At 41.8% G+C, this 21,660-nt stretch overlaps 2 protein-coding genes across 3 annotated transcripts in view; both read right to left on the reverse strand.

Moving 5' to 3' along the window:
- LOC143361311 (furin-like protease 1) overlaps positions 1 to 8,046 on the reverse strand; it is a 318,740-nt gene extending 310,694 nt beyond the window's left edge. The window contains exon 1 of one of the 2 annotated variants that reach the window (XM_076800622.1): positions 7,580 to 8,041. In XM_076800622.1, the coding sequence (XP_076656737.1) occupies positions 7,580 to 7,738 (159 nt within the window). In that variant the 5' untranslated portion in view covers positions 7,739 to 8,041. Of the gene's footprint in view, positions 1 to 7,579 lie in introns of both variants that reach the window. The other variant, XM_076800613.1, reaches the window with a different exon arrangement.
- A 213-nt stretch (positions 8,047 to 8,259) lies between these two features.
- Positions 8,260 to 19,827, reverse strand: LOC143356936 (uncharacterized). The gene is made up of 2 exons (XM_076793048.1): positions 19,368 to 19,827; positions 8,260 to 9,086 (listed from the first exon to the last, which is right to left on the reverse strand). The coding sequence occupies exons 1-2, from the start codon at positions 19,825 to 19,827 to the stop codon at positions 8,731 to 8,733; spliced, it is 816 nt and encodes a 271-aa protein (XP_076649163.1). The 3' UTR covers positions 8,260 to 8,730.
- Between the last annotated feature and the right edge of the window lie 1,833 nt (positions 19,828 to 21,660).

Genomic DNA, 21,660 nt, shown 5'->3' on the forward strand with positions numbered 1-21,660 from the left:
TTAAGTGTACACGACGTGTACATATTTTCCTGCTACTAACTACACGATGTTATATAACCGTTGCCAATGTCTCCGCGTGTCTTTGCATACGCGGAATGAATCATGCAACTAGCTGCAGAACTTCGATTCCAATCGGGAAGACGAAATGTACTATCTTGGTTATTCAAAACTTTCAATTTTTATACAGAAGAATATGTTCTTTCCTACGCTAATACATTTTGAGAATTCTTGTAATATTATTACAATAATATTGCGTATTCTCGAAAGTGATAAAAAAAAGTGATAACTAATATTTGTACCAGTGCCACTAATAGTGTACCAATATTTGCGCCAGTACGATTGTTCGTGACTGTTATTCATTATTTTATATTGTTATTTGGAGATACAGTTGCAAGGAAAAAAGACTTGGAGCCGGGTTACTCGAAGCATACAGCGAGAATATCCTCTCAGTCATCGATCTCGAGTGGTCGATCGATTCAGTTCCATCTGTAGCCCAATCGAAGCTGCCTTCCACTGGAAGGTACATTTCGCTAGATTGTGTTTCATTTAATTTTCGTGATCGAACGGTAACCGACACGGAAAGCGAGTCGATAGGGGCGAGTCTCGACGAAAACTATTTAGGCAGAAAGGAGATTCGTTCGCAGCTTAATTTCCGTCGTCCGTCTTGATCAGAAGTGGCCAGGACCGACCATCGCATCCATTGCGTTCACAACGTAAAAACACAATCATCGCAAACTTGCGAAATTTCCTTTAATTAACCACATTCGGACATGTGGTTAACTTTTTTTATCGTGTATTTAGAAAACATTTGCATCGTTCATCTCCTTCGATAAAGCTAATTTTATCACCTGTGAATCGATACGAAGATAAGTATATATTGTGTATTGATTTATTTTCATTTACTGGATTATTTATAATACTATACAGGAATTGTTTCCGGTAAATACCTCCGTCGTTACCGGTGCAGTTGCAGAAAAATGTCAAAGGACAAAGACGAATGATTTTTTAAAGAAGTGTAATGGTGCATGTGCATTCTTGGAATGCATTTCTTTTTTCACATAATTCGATTTCTGTCGCTATTCTACGTAAAGAAGTATTTGGGGTAAAAGAATTATTAGTTGTCGAGATACTCAACTATTACAACTTGAAACAATTGCGTGTTGTCCTGATCTGTTGATCTTTATAGAAATTCAAAAAAATATTTCATCGAGATTAAAGACAACAATTTCTAGTCTGCATGCAACCGTTAGAATTCATAGTTTCGGTGGAGACTTTGATAGCAATTCCAGTGCAGAAATCGGGAAAACGGAGAAATAAATTAACCGACATTCTAAAAGAAGAAGCAATTCTTGGCGCAGCGTTTTGGATCGAGGATAAATTTGCTGCATCGACGGTTAGAACACGCGGTAGCCTGATTTTCCACCATTTGTCTCAACTGCCGATGATTTCTGCGGCATAAGCAAATACGTGGTGCGTTAAATCTATTCCCGTTTCGGCCTGGTTTTTTCATATGCGCAGCTTATCGTTCGGAAACCGCGCGTCGCGTCGCGTCGCGTCGAGACGAGACGAGACGTCTCTTATTCCGAGCTCGGATAGATTCCTCCATATCGGCCCCAATATGGCGGCCCGGGAATCTTTTCGTGGTTTTGCGATCAAAGTGAGAAATTCCTGAGAAGCGAAGCTCGATCATGTCAGGCTCATCTTTCCCTGTGACGTGTAATACCGGACCGAGCCAGACTCATATCTCATGGAACATTTTTCTCGTTTCCTCGCGGAGAAATAGTAATTCGTAAGACTGGTTTTGCGAACGGTGCTTTCGCGACTTATTTCTGTTGCATGCTCCTCTTGTGATTGACAAATGATTTAAGCGAAAAGTTTGTAGCAACCAATTCTCGGAAAGGGCCTAGCCGAATAAGATGGTCAAAACTGCCCTTAGACGTTTTTCAATAATTAATGAACCATTCGAAAGCTGACCAAGAAAAACCCCTCTGAGCCAAATTTCAACCCCCTATCTTGCTCGTGAGGGTAGTTACAGGGTAAATTAGATTTTGAGCTTTTCCGTGCATTTTCCGCACTCTGATGATTCCCAAAATTCTGAAAAAAATGTGACATATTTTGGACCCTAAGGCGGATTTTTGAGAATTTTTTCAGATTTTTTGGATGCAAACTGTGGTCGTAAAAAATGAAAAACCTCAAAAAAATCGGAAAAATGCAGGTTTCTCAAAAATATGAAAACATGCTATTGAGCTGTTTAGTGCCCCAATAAAGTACCATAACAGGCAGTGTCCTCAATTTTTTTTAGATTTTTTCTTGTGGGCACTTTTTGTCCAGACAAGAAAAACCGAATTTTTTCGACGTTTCTGCTATTAGGAGGAAAGTTACACTTGTTGATTTTATCGCAAGTATATATTAAGGCATTTTTAACGTTATTACATTGAAACAAGTAAGTGTTTGACCTCAGAAATATGTTTTAAGAGAAAAATAAATTCTATTTCGTGCGATATATACCGGAATGTTCGCAACGTTTACAACATCGCCGGTTGGCCGAGCAGTCAAGGTGTCGGACTACGGAGCGTAAACGCTGGGTTCGAATCCCGTCGAGGGTAAAGTTTTTTTTTCCATACATCATCTTTATATTTTCAATTTTTTATTACATGGTTTATTCATGTGATTTTTAAAATATTTTTTTAATGTTTTAAAAATATTTAAGAAACATTTTTGAATAAAATATATGTAAATATAGTTTTAGAGTATCTATCACTTCCTCGATTCTCTAATTGTATATGATCTTCATTACGGTCCTCTCTAACATTCTTAATATTAAAATTCATTAATCTGGTTTCTAAGCCTTGCGTCTTCATAAATTAGGGAGGAAATGAGAAGAATTCTAAATAAATAACACGCAGCAAAGTATTTGTTTTTGTCCAATTGAAAGAAAAGGGCTACATACTACCACTATTTTTAAAGTGAGGTATCAGGTACAAATAAGCCTTAGCCATTCCTCTTTATTGTAACGTACATGAGGATGTATTTCCGTTTATAGTTACTTGATTGAAAACCATCATGAAGAGGGGAGACTTTTGTATTGTCGACAGAGGTTTTCGAGATGTTACATCTCATTTAACAGGTCTTGGATTCAGAGTTCTCATGCCTGCTTTAAAAGGTAATCGTTCTCAACTTTCGACGAAAGTGTCGAATTATTCCCGAAAAGTCACGAAAATTCATTGGGTTGTAGAGGCAATGTATAGTATACAAGGTCAAAAGTACCAGCTTCTACACAAACAAGTAGACAACGAAACCTTTCCAAAAATTGGACATAATTGGAACTGCAAAACGACTCCTTTTCAAACAGTATCCTCGGTAGATACTCTGGATTTTCCGGAAATGACAGAAGTAGATTTAAAAATTCTTTTCACGGAATCTTACCAATTTTCGCAAGCAATTTCTATATCTGGCGGAAGTCGTGGACGAACACAATAATATAAATATTAATTTATTGCCTAATCCAAGAAAATAATATCATTAAATTCGAAGTCAAATCGGAGTAATATAAATAAAAGTTAGTTAAAAATGTTACCTCAATATTTTTTAAAAACATTTAAAAAATATTGTTAAAATCACATGAATAAACTATATAAGAAATTGAAAAAATAAAGATGATGTATGGAAAAAAAAACTTTACCCTCGACGGGATTCGAACCCAGCGTTTACGCTCCGTAGTCCGACACCTTGACTGCTCGGCCAACCGGCGATGTTGTAAACGTTGCGAACATTCTGGTATATATCGCACGAAATAGAATTTATTTTCCTCTTAAAACATATTTCTAAGGTCAAACACTTACTTGTTTCAATGTAATAACGTTAAAAATGACTTAATATATACTTGCGATAAAATCAACAAGTGTAACTTTCCTCCTAATAGCAGAAACGTCGAAAAATTTCGGTTTTTCTTGTCTGGACAAAAAGTGCCCACAAGAAAAAATCTAAAAAAAATTGAGGACACTGCCTGTTATGGTACTTTATTGGGGCACTAAACAGCTCAATAGCATGTTTTCATATTTTTGAGAAACCTGCATTTTTCCGATTTTTTTGAGGTTTTTCATTTTTTACGACCACAGTTTGCATCCAAAAAATCTGAAAAAATTCTCAAAAATCCGCCTTAGGGTCCAAAATATGTCACATTTTTTTCAGAATTTTGGGAATCATCAGAGTGCGGAAAATGCACGGAAAAGCTCAAAATCTAATTTACCCTGTAACTACCCTCACGAGCAAGATAGGGGGTTGAAATTTGGCTCAGAGGGGTTTTTCTTGGTCAGCTTTCGAATGGTTCATTAATTATTGAAAAACGTCTAAGGGCAGTTTTGACCATCTTATTCGGCTAGGCCCTTTACGTACGACTCATTTGCATGTGCAACGCTTTCAGAATCGCTTCGGAATTATTTCGTCTCGGAAACGATGGATTGTTTTCCGATGTGAAATTTTGAAATTCTAAATAAAAAGTTTTATCCGTGATTGTCAGCGGCGGATCTAGACATGGGCATTATGGGCAGCAATCCGGACCCGTCTTCGCGGTCAAAACGAAAAAAGAAAATAAATACAATTTAAATTAACAACTTCAGAAAAAATAAATTATACAAAAATTGTTAGAATTAATTTGGATTAATTGGGTAGTCGAGGGCAAACAGTGTTGGTCCAGGGCCCCAAAATTAACGGTCCGCCGCTGAGGGATCGTGACTTCGGGATACTTTGTTTTGTTATCAGAAATGCGGTCTGCAGCCTACTCGACGCGTTAACGTCGTAATAAAAAGATTGAATAAAAGGTACTTGTTGTCGAGAATTAATCCAACAGAGCGTGCAACGATGCCAACGTAACAAACGCGCGCGAAAAATACTCGAAAGGTTATCCTACGAGGCTCGCGAAGACAGCTAATTGAACAGTCTACAAGAGACTGTTCCTCCGATGTATCTTCTCATATTTTTCCGGCAATTTACAACGATCTTTGATGTATGCAGAAATTGGTAATCCCGCTTGACTCACCGAGGCATATTATCTCGTTTTACGCAATCGAATTTCCCAAGCACAAAAGCAGCACATCTACTATGTTTATCGAGAATTGGAAATAATCAACTCTCATCGTACGATCGATTAATTGTTCACCAAAAAGTTGTTCAACTGCGCCGCTTCTGTATCTGTTAATGATAAACGACTGATCGGTATTGTCCGTACGAATTGTTGCAACCGTTCCCCATTCAATTAAATAACAAACAATTCCCGTTTCATTCGTGTGCGTGAAAAATTCATTCGATGCGTTTCATCACGTTACACGACAATTTATCGATCGTTCGTTTATCCTTCGTTTGACTTGTTTATTTCGTACGCTGCTAAGTCCTGATCTTTATCGAGTAAATAGAGTTTGATGAGTAAATAAATTGTAATCTGATACGGCAATCTTTTGATGATTAAGCCGATATCGACTTGCGACCAAGTACCAAAGTGCGAAACTATGGAAACAAGTGTAATGACAAATTTATGAATCTACAGAATATGTACGTAAAAATGATACACATATTAATGGTGTTACAATAGCCAAGGCAGAAATTTTCACTAAGGAGAAAGTTACTTTAAATAACCTCGGGAACTGCTCCTTTCAAAGTTTTTCGACACTTTTGGGACACCCTGTATATTATTTTAAAAAATTACTAAAAATTTGAATAGACACGTTCTTGTTATTTTTTATAAAGTAATGTAAAACAGTCAGTTTTAGTGCTCCGTAAATCTAGTGTCGATTAGTTGTTATTAACGTTGCACAATGTGAATCGTCGACGTGTTTGTTAAAAGCCTTTTCCTAGAATCTATATTTCGCATACTATAATTACAATGTTTGGCATGTTCTCTTTAATATCATTATTAACAAAGGTAAATATTACAGGGTTGTTATTATATTATTATTGTATCGTGTGCGCTATTTTACGTCGTTATTATGACCGTCATTTATCGCACGACAATGAGATAATTGGAAACAGTTCGCAGTACGTAGAACACCATTCGCTGTGGCATTGCCTGATTCATTGATTTCTAAATACACCGACATCGCGGTTCAGGTATGAAATATGCATTCATCGTTTTTGAAATCAACAAGGCTACCGCTGCGCTATGTATTCACACGAATTCTCGAGAACTTTTTCATTCTATAAACAGAAATGCAAATATATGCAAATAAAAGTATAAATATGTTCTTTAGAATAAGGAAAAGAGAAAGAGGCAACTAACCGGATAAATAAGTGATAAGATATGGTTAAGTATAATAAAAACTGTGTTCAAAGACGTAACAAATGTCTTTATGGACTGAGCGAACAGTTAAATAAAATAAAATATATAATTGATTCATAAAATTGATTGCATATCTTAAAATGTGCCCGCTTGTGTTTTACGCGTTCATCTTTCATCAGTGGATATTAAGAAGAATTCGACAAGTATCGTAACAAATAAGTTTTTCATATGCACCGCGAAAACAGAATATCCTAGTTGAAAGAATTTTGTATTACGAGGAATATTACGACGTGCTACACGTGCCGTTGTACACTTGCCGAAGTTATTGATTTGACCTCTCGCCTTCTGTTTGTAAACATATCGTTCTCTGTACATTCGAACACGTCTAATGATATCGGAAGAAGCGAACCGTTGGTAATCTTCGCGATATTCGTACGCGTACACGTTCCACGATGATTTACAGTATGTACCGACAAAAAGGTTGAGATGATCTTGATTTACGGAGAGCGAGGGCGTAAAAGGCACAACGGTTGGGCGCTTCACGATTTCCCGATAAACGTCATCCTTCGCAGTGTATACTCGAACGGATAATCGAAGAACTTCGGGGGGCTCTGGTAGTTTAAATTCGCGGAAGAAAAACTATCAAAAAACTGAAACGGCCGACTCAAATTGTACGTACTGTTTTAGCTCGAACGTCGAAAGACATGCAACAAAGAATTGTGGATGCATGCTCAACTATCAGTGCAGATACCATAGAAAGCACCGAACAGTCGTTTAGTTGTCAGCTGTTACACACCATTCCGAACACACACCGTTTCAATCAAGGTAAAAGATATTTCTTCAACGTTTTCTCGGTCCCGATGAACAAAAAATTTGTTATCGCTTGTCGAATTAGTCGTATTAATATCCCTTCAAGATAAGTGTAAAAAATATAGGTTCATTTATAAAAACAAATCATGGTGACCTTGAAAATTTCTAAACAAAAGAAAAGAAGAGTTCAGAAAAAATTTAGTACAATCGTGTTGAAGCACTCCGAACCGTGCTATGATATACATATATGTAGTTGATGAAAAACATTTCGATCGGCTTGCTGGTAACAGGGTAATCTAAACGCTCGCGTGGTTCGCCCTGCATGCCGGAAGAAATAAATTTGTCGAATAATTCCAGGCAGATGCATCTTTGCGACCTGAATAATCGTAAATTAGAAACATTAGAACCCGTCGTTTTGACGGGCCCGGTGAACTTAGCGTGAAATCACCTTGGAGAATGGAGGGAAACGTAGAGAAAATGAGAAAAACAGCGTCTTACCTTATCGAGATACTGAAACCCATGGTCCATGGCGACCCTCTGCGCGGTCTCCGGTCCACCCTCGATGTGCACCGCCCACTGATTCGTGTACGCTGTTACCCGACCGCCTAGAGTCAGCAGCGCGAACATCGCCAGTCCGAAAATCATCTGCGGGCACATGATAGCTCTTCCTCGGGGCTGCGACCACCACCGGCTCCAGTTTCACACTGGACACTGGTACCCACCACTATCCACCAAAAAAACCGGCACTAGAACCGGCGCGGAGGGCGACGACGATAACAAGAACAACGACACAAACACCGGGGCACAGGACACTGTCACTACCGATGAACACGCGATCGAGAACCCAGGGGAGGGCGAACAGGATCGAGGAGGCTCTGATCCCGAAGAGGGACACGAGCGGAGGCGGAATTGGAAGCGTCGAAAGCCTCGCACCTCGCACTTTCTGACCGACTGCCGACTGCCGCCTGCCTCCAACTGAACTAGCAGCCGCGTGTGTCACTGGTTAAATACCCAGACGCAGTGTGCAAAGAACCGTTTGCCAATCTCTGCCGCGTTCTTTGCTTGTCTACAGTCCGTCGTCGTCGTCGGTCGTCGTCGTCGGTTGTCGTCGCCGTGGTCGTCGTCGTCGATTGTCGTCGCCGTGATCGTCGTCGTCGTCGATTGTCGTCGCCGTGATCGTCGTCGTCGTCGTCGTCGTCGTCGTCGTGCTCGTCGTTGCCTCGATGACGTCGCTGCCACTGTCGCCGCCTTCACTTAACGACGAGCAGCGGTAGGTGGGGCGATCGTCAAGTCATGTGGCCGTTATTGGTGGGGAAATCAACGTGATACTCGCGATGCCAATAATCGTGAACGCGTACGGTGCACGTGGCTGACCCGAGACGATGGATCAAGGCCGACGACGTTCCTGGAACCGACGTGTTCTAGACCGTTGCCCTCATCGATGGCGAATCCCTCACCCCCTCTGGCTGCTCGGACGACCCTAAACGGTCCCGGGATCTACCTATCTTCCCTGTTCTCTGTTCTCTGTTCTCGATAGAGAACTCTTAGAGCCGACGACTCGCAGCTGCTCGGGATCCCCTGCTCCCCTGCTGTCTCTTCGGCCTTGGTCGATCTCGCGAAACTCGGCAGATCCCAGAGGTCGATAGGAGCTAACGATCGCCGACTGGGAAGGGATCGAGCAATCGTATTCGACTGGCCTTCCGGCAGACGAGTCCGTCGAATAAGTGATACGCTTCCTTATCCGCGGGTGATCCGGAAGCGTGAGGAGACCGTCCTGCGACCGGAGGCGAGTACTCGACCTGCCATTCAATCGCACGCACAGCCAACAACTTATCGACCGATATCCGATGGGCTCGCACGCACCGGTGCATCCACCGTGAACACGCGACTACGAATATTCCTCTCCGACTCGTACTCCTGCTTGGTTTTTCATTTAATCCGGGCCCGGTCCGTTCTGCGATTCCGACATCGGCTCCGTCCTCTTCTCTGCTAGCCAAATTCGAATCTGAAAACCGTTCCAACAATTTGAGGTCGGGCGCCTTGCCGCGTGGACGAAGGGACCGATTAACCCGGTTTTTAACGTCGATCCCTTTCAGGATTTTGAGTTCTAGAGTGACGGAGAATTTCGGTGTGTTCTGTACCATGGAACAAACTACAGACGTTTCGTATCAATTTTACGGAGACCCGTCAATAAGCTATACTCGCGTTCTAAGGCTACGGTCACAGTAGCTCCGATGTCGCAGCTACCGTGACCTTAGTTAGCCTCAGGCGACCGTATAAAAGCAGTATAGCGTTCACGTATTATAAACTCCAAATCCATTGCACTAGTCGTCAGTGGCATACTATGATAAATTGTCGTAAACAAATGCATCCAAATTTGAAATTTGTACTGTTATAACATTTTCGTAAGCAAAACTTTTCACCGCTCTACTTTTTCCGTCGAATGACGATAGAAATCCAACAATGTAAAAAATATACGCGTTTTCATTAAAAAAAAAAAAATAATAATAATGCAATTGTTGAATGCACATGCGCCATTGCACTTCTAAAAAAATCATGGTCCTACGAATGTGGTATATGTACTCGTTAAACCATTCATCTTTCTCCTTTGACATTTTTCTGTAACTGCACTGGTAATGGAGTTCTAACTTGAAACAGCTGCGTAGGTCAGCCTACATGTATGATGCATCTACGTTAACGTTACTTATTGACCGACCAACGTAATTTTCTCGCAGAGATTTATTTATTTTTGTGAAAACTATTAACGTAAAAGCGTTACATGTTGCTTTGGATTCTGGATACTTCGCTATAGAAATTTGCATAATAAAAGTTATACATAAATGAAAAATTATTAAAAAGTATGACATGCAAAAAGTGAAAAATATTGGTTGACAAACTGATGGGACTGATAAGAGCAAGTAACAAGGTGCATCGTCCGTTTAAGGAAACGTATCGTATTGCAGAAGTACATGCTAAAAATATGTATTAAGCATCTGAAAGATTTACGACGAACACAGGTTACTTATCTCCCGGCTAAATATTCTATTGGAAATAAGTTGTCCTGTTCACGATGTCGACGGTGCCCGAAAAACTCGGGTGGCATGGCCCAGTATTAAATATAGACGTGTATCTGGCAGCCATGTTTCATATGTGATTTGTCAAATAGGAGACCGCAAAATCGGATTTATATAGATGGAAAAGGTCGTGGTTCGGTGCAAATTTCATTGGTTTCGGAGTTTCATGTTTCCAGTAGCTGCGTTCACTCAACTTGTATCATCTTCACGGTTGAAGAGTGCTCGAACGAGTTGGATTTTGAAATGAAAGAAACAGGATCGATACGGCGTTCGAATAGTTGCATGGTGCGCCAGGAAAATCGCGTTCAATATGTAACGCGACCTGATTTCCATCCTACGACAGATTTACTAAGGGTATGTGTATACCTATTTTTTTTTCTCTCGCTTATGCGATGCTCCTGACAAGTTAGCAATAAGTTTCATACGGCGGAATCATGGATAATTATTTGCGCGTAAGTTGCGTTTGCTTAACCTAACACAATAGTTTTTATCCGAATACTAAATATCTTACTGTCATTTTATCCCTACCACTTACTATACCCTCGGTTTACCATATCTCACGAAAACCACGAAAATATTCCCTCCCTTCGCCGCGAGATGATTACTATTGTTTGAACTGTAGCTACGTTCCACGAAGAAACTGCACTTCTGTTGCAACGTTTATCTCGATTTTTCTTTTTCAGGGAATATCCATTGCGTGTACACGACCGAACAAAACTTCTCGTCATAGTATGTATATGTTACATATCTCTTTTTTAGTATCATTAAACATTATGTATCTTATAATCTCTTATGTATCTCTTTTTTAATATTTTTAAATTACGCCTACACATTTTTGGAATAACTGAAAAAAGGAAGCAATAGTAGCTGCACGTACATTTGTATACAACATTAAATAAAACAAAACATTTAGTACAAAGCGAGGTCAAGAAAACAGTTTTATTTGCCAAACTATTCAAAATATACGATAAGCTTTCACCAAGTACAGTTGCTCTAGCGTGTTAACTCAGGATTACTCGTGTAACTAATAAACGTAAAGGTAGTGTATATGTAAAAGTCTGCGAGAAATTCCATTGAATCTTGGATTCTAGAAATTTTTTGAATTACATGCTACGCACGCACGCGGTTTCGCAATCGAAGTTGCAAGGATCAATTCTGAATAGCATTACGTACGGAAACAGTAACTAATGCTGTTCAACAATTCTCTCGAACATGTCACACAAACATCATCGTCATCGTCATCACAGTTTCTAAACATGTACAATGTAAAATTAATAGCGGATGACGAAACGTATGTCGAATGCAAAATTCTTTGAAGTACAAACGGATCGCAGAGGAGTCAGGTTAAATCCTATCGTTATCATTCACGGCTGCCCACAGATCTACAAGGTTGTGTAACCAGGAAAACATCTTTACCTCGGAAAAACAATGTCTGAACGATTTAAATAATACTTAACGCGTGTGCGATAATCAAGAGAAGCAGCGTATCATCGAAAAACTATTTCGAAGTAATAGTCCGTAATTAGTTCCCTCTTGTTCGTTTTTAAGAGAAAATTCGAAGCTCGATACTCCGTTTCATAAGATCGTCGTTTTAATCTTTTGCAAGACGCGCTCGACTTTTGTCCCGAGAAATGGCCGCGACCAGCGGAATTCAGCACTTTGCTCGCGACTAATTTTTTCCTCAGACGTTCGCTATTATTCTGATAGCGTTTGATATTAAAGGGAGCGCTCCCCGACACTCTACAGATTCAAAGAACAGAATAGGAACGATCGTCGTTTCTTATTATCGATGCATTTTAAAGGTCGCTCGGTTTCGTGGTAAAGGATTCCATTTTCAAGCCGCGGTTTGCGCAGTTACAATTCGATAGACCGTTTGCGCTGCGATCACGTGGAATTGCGTTTGCGATATTTACCCACTCGGAACAGTTTTAAATATGCGTTTGCGGCGTATAAATTGAATGCAGATCGTACACAGGGTGTCCGATTTAAATCGATCCAGTCGAATGTCTCCGAAACTTTTGATGATACTGAAAAATGTTCCAGACAGAAGTTGAACTGTATCAGAGGGCACACTTTCCAATTGAAGGTCAATTTTGCTTGTTTTTGATTCAAATGGGCACCCTGTATAAAATTGTTCAACAATGGCTTGGTAAATGTGACTCGATCTGTTTAGCAACAGTTACTAGGATTTAGAGTGTTGAAGCGATTAACGGAAGTACCCGTAAAAAGAATTCGTAGAAAAAAGTTGAATTACAGATCGATAAAAGGTTTTTCTAAAAGAATCTCAGTAGGAGTTACGTTCTCACGAATATAAAACTAGAACGAAACCGTCCTGTTACTTAATTTCTCGAACTCGTTCGTAACCAAGTTATATTTTAGAAGAATTTGTCATTCGTCGATCAATCATCTCGTCCGTAGTGGATGCTAAATTGGGATCAATCTTAGTTCGAGACCTCAACTGGGACATACGTATACGTGCATGCTGCTGGCCAGGAAAGGGCTATAGTGAGTTACAAGGAAGACTTACGCAGCTGTATAGTTAATTACAAGTACGCTCGACAGTTTCCATCTCGTTAAATAGAACACTATTGTGAATTTTCAAAGCAGAAACACATAGAACGCCGCGCAATTGTGTAGAAACGCGTTATTGTTCTACGCTGTAACGTCTGATCATAAAGTTAGTACTATGATCGTTGGTAGTATGATCGTAAGTTGTACAAAAATATATTTAGAAAGAACGCACCTCTGCATAAACATAATTTTAAATGTTTGGTAAGACGTATCGTTAAAAAATGCTACGGAGTAATTATTTTCCAGGTCAACGTAAAGAAAAATCTTTATCGAAAGAAGAAAAGTGTTATTCTGTTTTGCACATATGATTTGAACGGTGTTCATTATTATTTACAACACAAACGCGATGGAGTGCTGAAAATTCACATTATCGTCACGTTCAAGAGACGTTCCGAGCGATCCAACTTCCGGACAGAGGATATTCGCGGCCTTGCAGACACGATGCTCTATTTTACATCTAAAACAAGTTACATTCCCCATTTTCATAAATTATTTAAAAATACTAATGTAATGTAATATATCTAAATACAAACGGATAGCCAAAATATATCAGCGAACTCAAAGTTTATTCTCTGAATAAATTGCAAAATTACAATGAAAACGTTTACAATTAGACGATTGCTTGTAACTCATCAAAATAAAATTAGTTTTCTAATAAAATAAATGAAAAACTATTGGTTTGTAGATCTTTTCAAATTATTTTAAGATACACATATTATGTAGAGTGATAGATGAAATAGATAATCTATTACAGGTTGAAAGATTTCATCCACAAGTGATCGAAAATTTAATCGTTAATCTACCCAAAGTACCTAAAACTACATAGAGTAATCGAAAGCATGTATAATCACGGAGAACCTAGTTGACACAACATAACTATGAACTCGCGTTTTCAATAGAACATGGAATTATCTCCGTTGGTAATTACCAACCACTAATAGCTACGGAATCGTTCGAAACACAAATCTGAAACAAAATTACTATTGCGTGGGGATGTATGAAAAGGAGACGACAGCTTTCAGAATTAGAGCCTCAAAAAACTATGCGACTCGATTACCTATCAGCATTCTTGAATTGTTTTGTTCAGCGATACCATGTTTGCTAACACGACTACGAATAATTCACAGTAATTCACAACCCGATTGCTAGGTTTTCGATAGATAAAGCATACACTTCCAACAAAAAGTAAGAAAAGAGTCTCCGAGGAAAATTGTGATCGTTGGATCATCAATTTGAAAGAGTTGAACATGCTGCACGTTTCGCCATGAAAGTCCGGAGGAAATTCAAGTTAGAATGTTTGCCTGAGCGCTCGTCCGCCCCTCATTATCCCTAACACCGTCCACGCTCGGCAGACGAATTATGAAAATTACCACGCAATAAGCCTGCCCGGTAAAATATCCTGGCATTGTCACGGTACTCAAAGGGCTGCCGGGAAGAGGAGATTTCCGGAAAAAGGACTCCGCGACGCATTGGCTGACCTACACTGGACCATCGCAGTCCAGTGGAACATCTACTTCGTGCCCCGAGGAAATTGCATTCTGCGGTCTTCCTCCTCCACTTCCGTGCTCGGTGCTCGAGTGATAAAGAGAGAATAAGAGAGGGTTGCCGGTGGGTGGATGGGTGGAGAAGTGGGGGAGGCGAAGAGGAGCAGCGTTAGAGAAGTGAATTAAATTTAAGCCGACTGGCCTCGCCGATGGCCCTTCTTCCTCTCTTTGTATCTCTCTCTCTCTCTCTCTCTCTCTCTCTCTCTCTCTCTCTCTCTCTCTCTCTCTCTCTCTTGGTCTAACGGAGCCCGGGATCGGCCCGTCTTTCTCCGCTACGCACCAGTGGCACCAATGACGAACGTCCGCCCCGAAAGAGCTTGTACGGGCGACCAGAATTTTTTTCCCCCCGATTTCGAAACAAAAGGGAGCGAAAACCCTTTCTGTTCGCGAAGGATACCACTCGACGAATTGATCATCGCCTTGGCAACAGATACGAGAGAGAGAGAGAGAGAGAGAGAGAGAGAGGGGGGGGGGGGCCACTGGTGGCCACGGTAGGTGCGCGCACACCGACCAAATGAAAACGAATGAGGCTATACCTCTTGGCCAGGTAATAACCGCCGACCTTTACCCCCCCCCCCCCCCCACGATCTACCTACCTGGCCGGTACGTGACCGAGTTCCCTCTAAAGAGGACGAATTTTTACGCACGACCTGCCAGAGCATCGCATCTCGTTGGATATTCCGGCGTGGCGCCGGAAGAATGCCAGGCTACACACAGCTGCAGCTCGCAAAAATTGTCTACGATAGGCAGTTTGCTTTGAACTCGAGCGAGACGAATCATGGACCCCAACCAGGCTTGCGAGGACCGTAGAAAATTTTACTTCCGATGGTCGGCCGCCTCGCCCCACCGCTGCGTTTCGCTCGCTCCGAATAGGGAACCGAGAGAACGACAATTAGGATAGACCTTTTGTGTATGGCACAAGAATGCATGCCCTCCGGAGGTAGGTATATCGAAGTTTTGACCGGCGCGGCGCGTCGCAACGCGATGACGTTTCCTACCAGTTTTATACCTCTTCGGACGAAATCGTTCCTCAGCCACGTTGTTGCGATCATTTTAGGCACATTTCAAGGTTTTGATCAATGTCTCGACCTTCTCGTCGCATCGCGTCGGTACGATGGAATCTGGGAATCTTAACAAATTTCTTAAACCGATCATTTTACTGTATACACATTTAGCGAAAGCACAGATTTCTGTATGGTTCAAAAGATACACACAGTGGGGGACAAAAGATAAATGCCACAATTTCCACATACTGAAATTTTCTTTTAAAGCAGCAGTCTAATTTTTTTATAAATATCTACATCTTATGAAAGAACGAAAACAAGAAAACTACAAAAAAGGATAGGGTAATTATTTACAAATAGCGGCTTCCTCACAGATTTCAATGACCTTGAAATATGTTGTTGAGAGGATAATTTTGAACAACATTTTCCTACACATGTTTCATAATATGGGAACACAATGCTGTACATCGAAAGCGAGGAATGACAGAAATGTATAAGAGTTTGTTAGTAGGTATTTGTTTTCGTAAAGCACAGCAATATTTTATACGTAAAAACAACTGGAAACAATATACGAAAATTTGAAGCAACTCTTTTCTACCGAATCAACGCGTAAGATCTAGTCTAGAAGCGCGAGTAAACTTCGGTAAAGATGAGAGAAATGGCGAGAAATAATTAACATTTGTAACAAACGGTAAAGAGCAAGTAGAGGGTAATCGTTTGTAGTAGAATGCTGTGGAAGGAAAGTGCGAGCATCCCGAAGGTTCGCACGCGCCCGAGTTTTTCCGAAATGTTTCGAGTTACGCAATGATCATTACACCGCGAACAATAGGAATGCCAACGTACCGAACCATGCAAAGGCCTTTCTCGTAACAGGAAACACTCGGGGTCACGGACTGCCGTGAAGTTCATGCCAGCATCGTGTATACGTAGCGTATAGTCGGTGTAGCGTATAGTATACGCGCAACGAGACCGCGCAGAAAACCGGCTCGTATGACTGACGCTCATCGCCGGTAACACCGACGCTGGAAATTCCGTCGGTTTCGGTTTCGGGTTCCGATTCCAATTCCGATTTCGTACGACGATTTGAAAATATGTCACGTGACCGAGTAGCAGAAAAAGACGCGCAGCGTCATCGTGTGATCGTGCGATCGAAAAACTTATCGCCTGTACATAATGTTCCGAATATCGTTTGCAAGTCAAATATGGCGACGCGAACAGACCCGAATTTAATAAAAACAGCATCGACACACGAGCCTTCGAATTACGCTGCCCAATATTTCTATAAAGCCATCACACGTTTTTCGATGAATTCTCATTATTATTCCAAATCAATAAAAATTTTGTGTTTGGCATCATGTTGCAATTGAATTTTAGAAATTATTGTAATTATGATTTTTTAAGTGTAATTTCTTTTAACTGTTTATGACTTGTGAATTTTCTACAATTTTACCAACCGACGTAGAGTAGTCGACTAATACTACAATTACTTTTACATATCAATTAAAATCAGCGAAATAACATGGGACGTAGGACCCCGAAAGAATAATTGCTCGTGTATTTTAACATTTAAGAACGTACTTAAATGTTCTTATTTTACGAAATAAGAACTACTCGAAACTAATCTGAAACTCTTATGTATATTAGAATATTATTTTTATCCAGCCATAGGTTTTCAATTGTCATTCTTACATTCCGTTTTTAATTTCAACATATTCGCAGCTATTTATAACAACCAAAATGTTGCATTTCGCGCGAAGAAAAGCAAATTAATTCCGTTGATGTTGTTATTTAAAAATGTAACGCACGGTGTAATATTCAGAAGCTTAACGAGATCTCTTCGTTACAGATTTTATGATTTACACAGAGAATGTTCTGTATTTATTAAAATGTTGTAACTGGGTAGAATGCTATCGAAATAAGCAGCGGTAGCGTATGTGTTAACGTTTGTTACTCCCCCGAAAGTAATTGTTATAAAACGAACAAGACCGCTAAGCTGCAAAAAAATCAGTGTTTATAGTTGTTCAGTATTGCGGATGAAGGGCGGTAAGATCGATAAGAAAAACTAATTTTTTTCTAGCAAATTCAGGAAATATTTTAAATCGATACAATAGTAATGTTCGATGAGAATTCGAATAACCGAAAGTGTTATAACTTTCAAAGTTTAGACAGATCCAGATCCAACTCGAAACGATTCGAATATTTGAGTGATCGCAGCGCTGGACACGCTCGTTTTAATGAACGCAGATAAGAAGAAGCAATTTTGTCCGTTCACGGAAATGGAAAAATCATAAACAATCCCGTCACCGAGTATCACGGTCATCGAGAGCAATCACGTGACAGTTGAGCGATGGCGCTGTTCGAGCACTTGCAACGTTCGATTCGATAGCATCAAGAAACTCGACATTTCAAAGAATTGCTTTTTTCTAAATACAAACCCGATCTAATAATTTCAACCAACCCAAGCAACATGTACTATAGCACACTTATCGACTCCTTCCGTATTACACGTTCTCCGCATAGATCGAGCAACCACATAGGATACGATACGTACTACGATTCCCATGGCAATGACGTCACGACCTTGCGATCCTCCACTGTTCTAACCTTCCCATGAGCAAATAAAGCATCCGACAAATCCAATTAAACAATATCTACTATCCTATTAAGAAACGTATAGTGCCAGATGGAAACAAAGTAACAAGTTTCACACCTTTCCCTACAATATCAAGTAGACTCGTGATGAAGATTCTGAACAGAGTCTATTATATATGTATTCATTTCCTTTAAACCGAAATAAAATTCAACTTTGGTGTAATCTATATATATATATATGTTCTGAACAATGAAACATTTCTAGTCACTGTAACCATAAAATAAATAATAGTACAATGGGCAAACTAGGTAGAAGTAAATACAGTGCTCTCTCATGTTATTGATCAAAAGAACAAAATTTTTAATTTTCATTTGGTAATATTTGTAGTTATTCTCTTGTTTCGAGCGTTTGGGAAGCTGCACAGTGCGGCATACTGTGGACAGAAATCGATTTTGTTATTGTACGATTTTCATCTAATGATTCGGCCGTTAAGCAAACTATGTAAATGTAAACATTAATTCCCGAAAGAATCGATAGAGATTAGTAAAAATTGAAAATACATCGAAACCTAATTACTCGAAAATCCGCTCATCTGTTCAATATACACTGTTTTTTGGTGCCGAATGTTAAACAATGTTTGTTATAACTTAAACGAGGAGAATGTATGTATGTAAGTTTCTTCTGCTACACTGGGCTTTATTCATTTTTTCGGAAATTATTCTACCGAGATGTCAAAAGTTATGCAAAAAATTTGATTTAATAAATATAACCAGAATATCTAACGAAATAGAAGACGAACGCTTACCGTTTGGAGGTTGAAAAAACAAAAATGGAAAGATCGTTCCCGAAATCGATATTATTTATTTAACCGTGATCGCGCGTGGTCGGACAGTGAAATTAAATATCGAAGAAATTTTAAGTAACCCTGTACGTACGTATACATATTTTGACGTTTGTCCGAAATCCCGATTTAAATGCCGCACTGCGAGTCTACGGTTTAAAACTGGCGGTTCACGAATTCGGACAAGAATGCGTATAGGTTGGAAAGAAGGGCCGAATGCACGTGGGTAGAACACGCTCGCCGCGTCGCCGAACAGTTCGAACAGTTATTCACGCCGCGAAAAGCGAAAAGCGAAAAGCGGAAAGCGAAACGCGAAACTGTCAAGACTATGAACGCGTTCGGGTGGTACGGGCCCCGTGGAAAGACGAGCAGGACGACACACGGGCCGCAGACGGTCAGAGATTCGCGCGTGGTCGGGGCACCGTTGAAAACAGGCTTTCGCGAGGCCATGCCAGGGTACGCAACGAGTTCCCGGACACGCGTACCTCTCGCTGCGGGAGAAGGCAAGACGAAGGAGGCACACGGTCGGCGCGGCTCGGCGCGGCCGGACGCGTCTTGACAGTTCGGAATCGATGATAACAAAGCGCCGAGAGGAAGACGCACGGTGGTCTTTTACAGGCTCGGCCGTGGCGACGCTTATTAATAGAATTTTCACTCACGATGGTGCCGGCGTTCGTTTTCGTCTCCGGTCCGTCCGAGCGGATTTCGTCGGCCGCGTAATAATCCCAAGAGAACACCCGCCGTCCGTCGATGCGCGCTCGGTCTGCACGGTGAAAGATACTCCGAATCGGAGCGAGGAATGCGGAAGATGGAGAAACGAGGATAGCACCGCACAGTTGCACAGCCTGGGAAACACGCCTCTCCTGCCGCCAAACTACAACATCCACCGATCGGTCGCCGCGAAAGCGAATCCCAGAATCGCGACACGTTACGTATGCGTAGCGGGTCGCGTGCACAGTCTTTGTATCGTGTCACCGTCGTCGCGCGAATGTCGGGTCGTGCAACGTCCTGCCTCGTTGCGATCTCATCCCTACGACGTAGCACGGCTGACTGACGGCTCGGTCCGCCCCGCCGTCGGTCTACGCCGCTCCGATCTTCCCCCACCCTCTCTCCACCCATCCCCGCCACCGCCACCGCCACCGCCACCCGTCAGGTTCTCCCGCCGCCTAGCCTTCGCGACTAGAAGCCCCGCGCGTCCCACGCCACCCGCAGCGACGTTCAGTCACTCGGCAACCGCCTGGCCGTGTACTTCTCTTTCTCTTCTTCTCGTCTTCTACGTACATCCGACCCAACCGAATGGAGAGAAAGAGAAATAGAGAGAGGGGGAGAGACAACCAGGAGTCGCGTGAAAGGTTGAGGACGATACCAGTGTCGTCGAAACCGCGATGTTATGGGTGCACACCACTGCACACGCCACACGCTCGTGGCGTTCTCTTAATTTTTACGCAAAGATCACCTCTGTCCGCCTTTGTCTACGAGCATTTTTTCTTATCCGAATTTTCCAAGACTGCTACGAATTCCGCGCGCCAGGAGATCTTCCGGAAGCTGCGTAACATTTTTCAAATTGTCGCGGCTCCGTTCGCCTCGCGCTCGGAGAATCCGCTTGCTGATCTCGACCGAATCCGAAAAGCTGACGAGCTGGGATAGTTCCCGGGTGTCGGAACTATCTCTAAACGCATCGGCGTCCTCGTTCTTTGCCCCCACTCGCTGTTATTAATACACGCGCCGCGGATACAGGAAATAAACAGAAAATATAGTACGCGACGAGTGACCTGTCTCGCGCGATCGAGTTTCGACCTACGGAAAGACCTACAATCGGCAAAACTACTATCTGCGTATAAAATCTTAATTACGATTTGTTGTTACGTCTTTATACTTGAAAATAACTTTCTTTGGTGCTGTTGTTGAATAATTTTTTTAGCAAACTTGAAAAGCTCATAATTTTGAAGATAGCTGATCAGAAGTTAATAAACGATAGTTGACTACCTATAAGACAGCTATCGAGTTGGTAGGATTATTTCTGGCTAACTGGTAATAATGAATTGAAAAACTCCCGAGCTAACCAACAAACGAAATCATAGAGAGCGATGTGTAGTTGTTCGTAACGCGAAATGAAACACTGGCACTCGAGCAAATTGATCTGTCCATCCGTGAAGCTGAAATTCCCACGAATCCGACACGAGGGGTTGAGCTTCTAAACAAGAGGCAATGAAAGAAAACTGCGAAACATCGAAACACCTGTTCGTATTTACCTCGGAGAACTTTCTCCCTTCCGTTCATTCCACCGGACATGGGCCCGACAAGGTCCTTGATCGTCCCTGGGGGTTCCACGAGGAGTTCGGTCCCTCTTCGTTCCATCGCGATCCTCTCTCTCTCTCTCTCTCTCTCTCTCTCTCTCTCTCTCTCTCTCTCTCTCTCTCTCCCTCGTGCATCGACGGTCTCCTAGCTGTATGCACGTACCAATACGTCTCCTGCAGCCGTGTCTTCCGCCGCAAGTGCGAGACGCTCCGTCAACCTGGTTTCTCGGCTCGCCTCTTTCTCTCCTTCGTTTTCATTCTTCCGTTCCTGGGCCGAACGAGTCGAACGAAGAGGGAACGAAAGCTACACGGAATACATACTGGGCACCAGCCACGCATTCCGATGCCGAGGATCGAGCGTGTGCACCACCTATACCTACGTGCCGGCACGTCCACCTTTGATTCCGTACCACCTTATCTTATCCACCTGCTTGGCTCGTATCAATGCGCGGCGAAGCTCGCGTGTCTGGTCCTCGAAGGAGACGCAGTTGCACGAGAGCATGCAGAATCCATCGGCATCGCCGTTTTCCTCGAAATTGCAACGCCTACGGAGTCTCGCAATTAGTTCGTGGAAAAACAAACCCATAAATCTTTCGCGGTGCTCGGGTTGCGCCAGGCCTCGCGCCTAGGGTACGGTAGACCTCCCTTTATCCGA

The sequence above is a fragment of the Halictus rubicundus genome, chromosome 1, assembly GCF_050948215.1.
Source record: "Halictus rubicundus isolate RS-2024b chromosome 1, iyHalRubi1_principal, whole genome shotgun sequence".
NCBI lineage: Eukaryota > Metazoa > Arthropoda > Insecta > Hymenoptera > Halictidae > Halictus > Halictus rubicundus.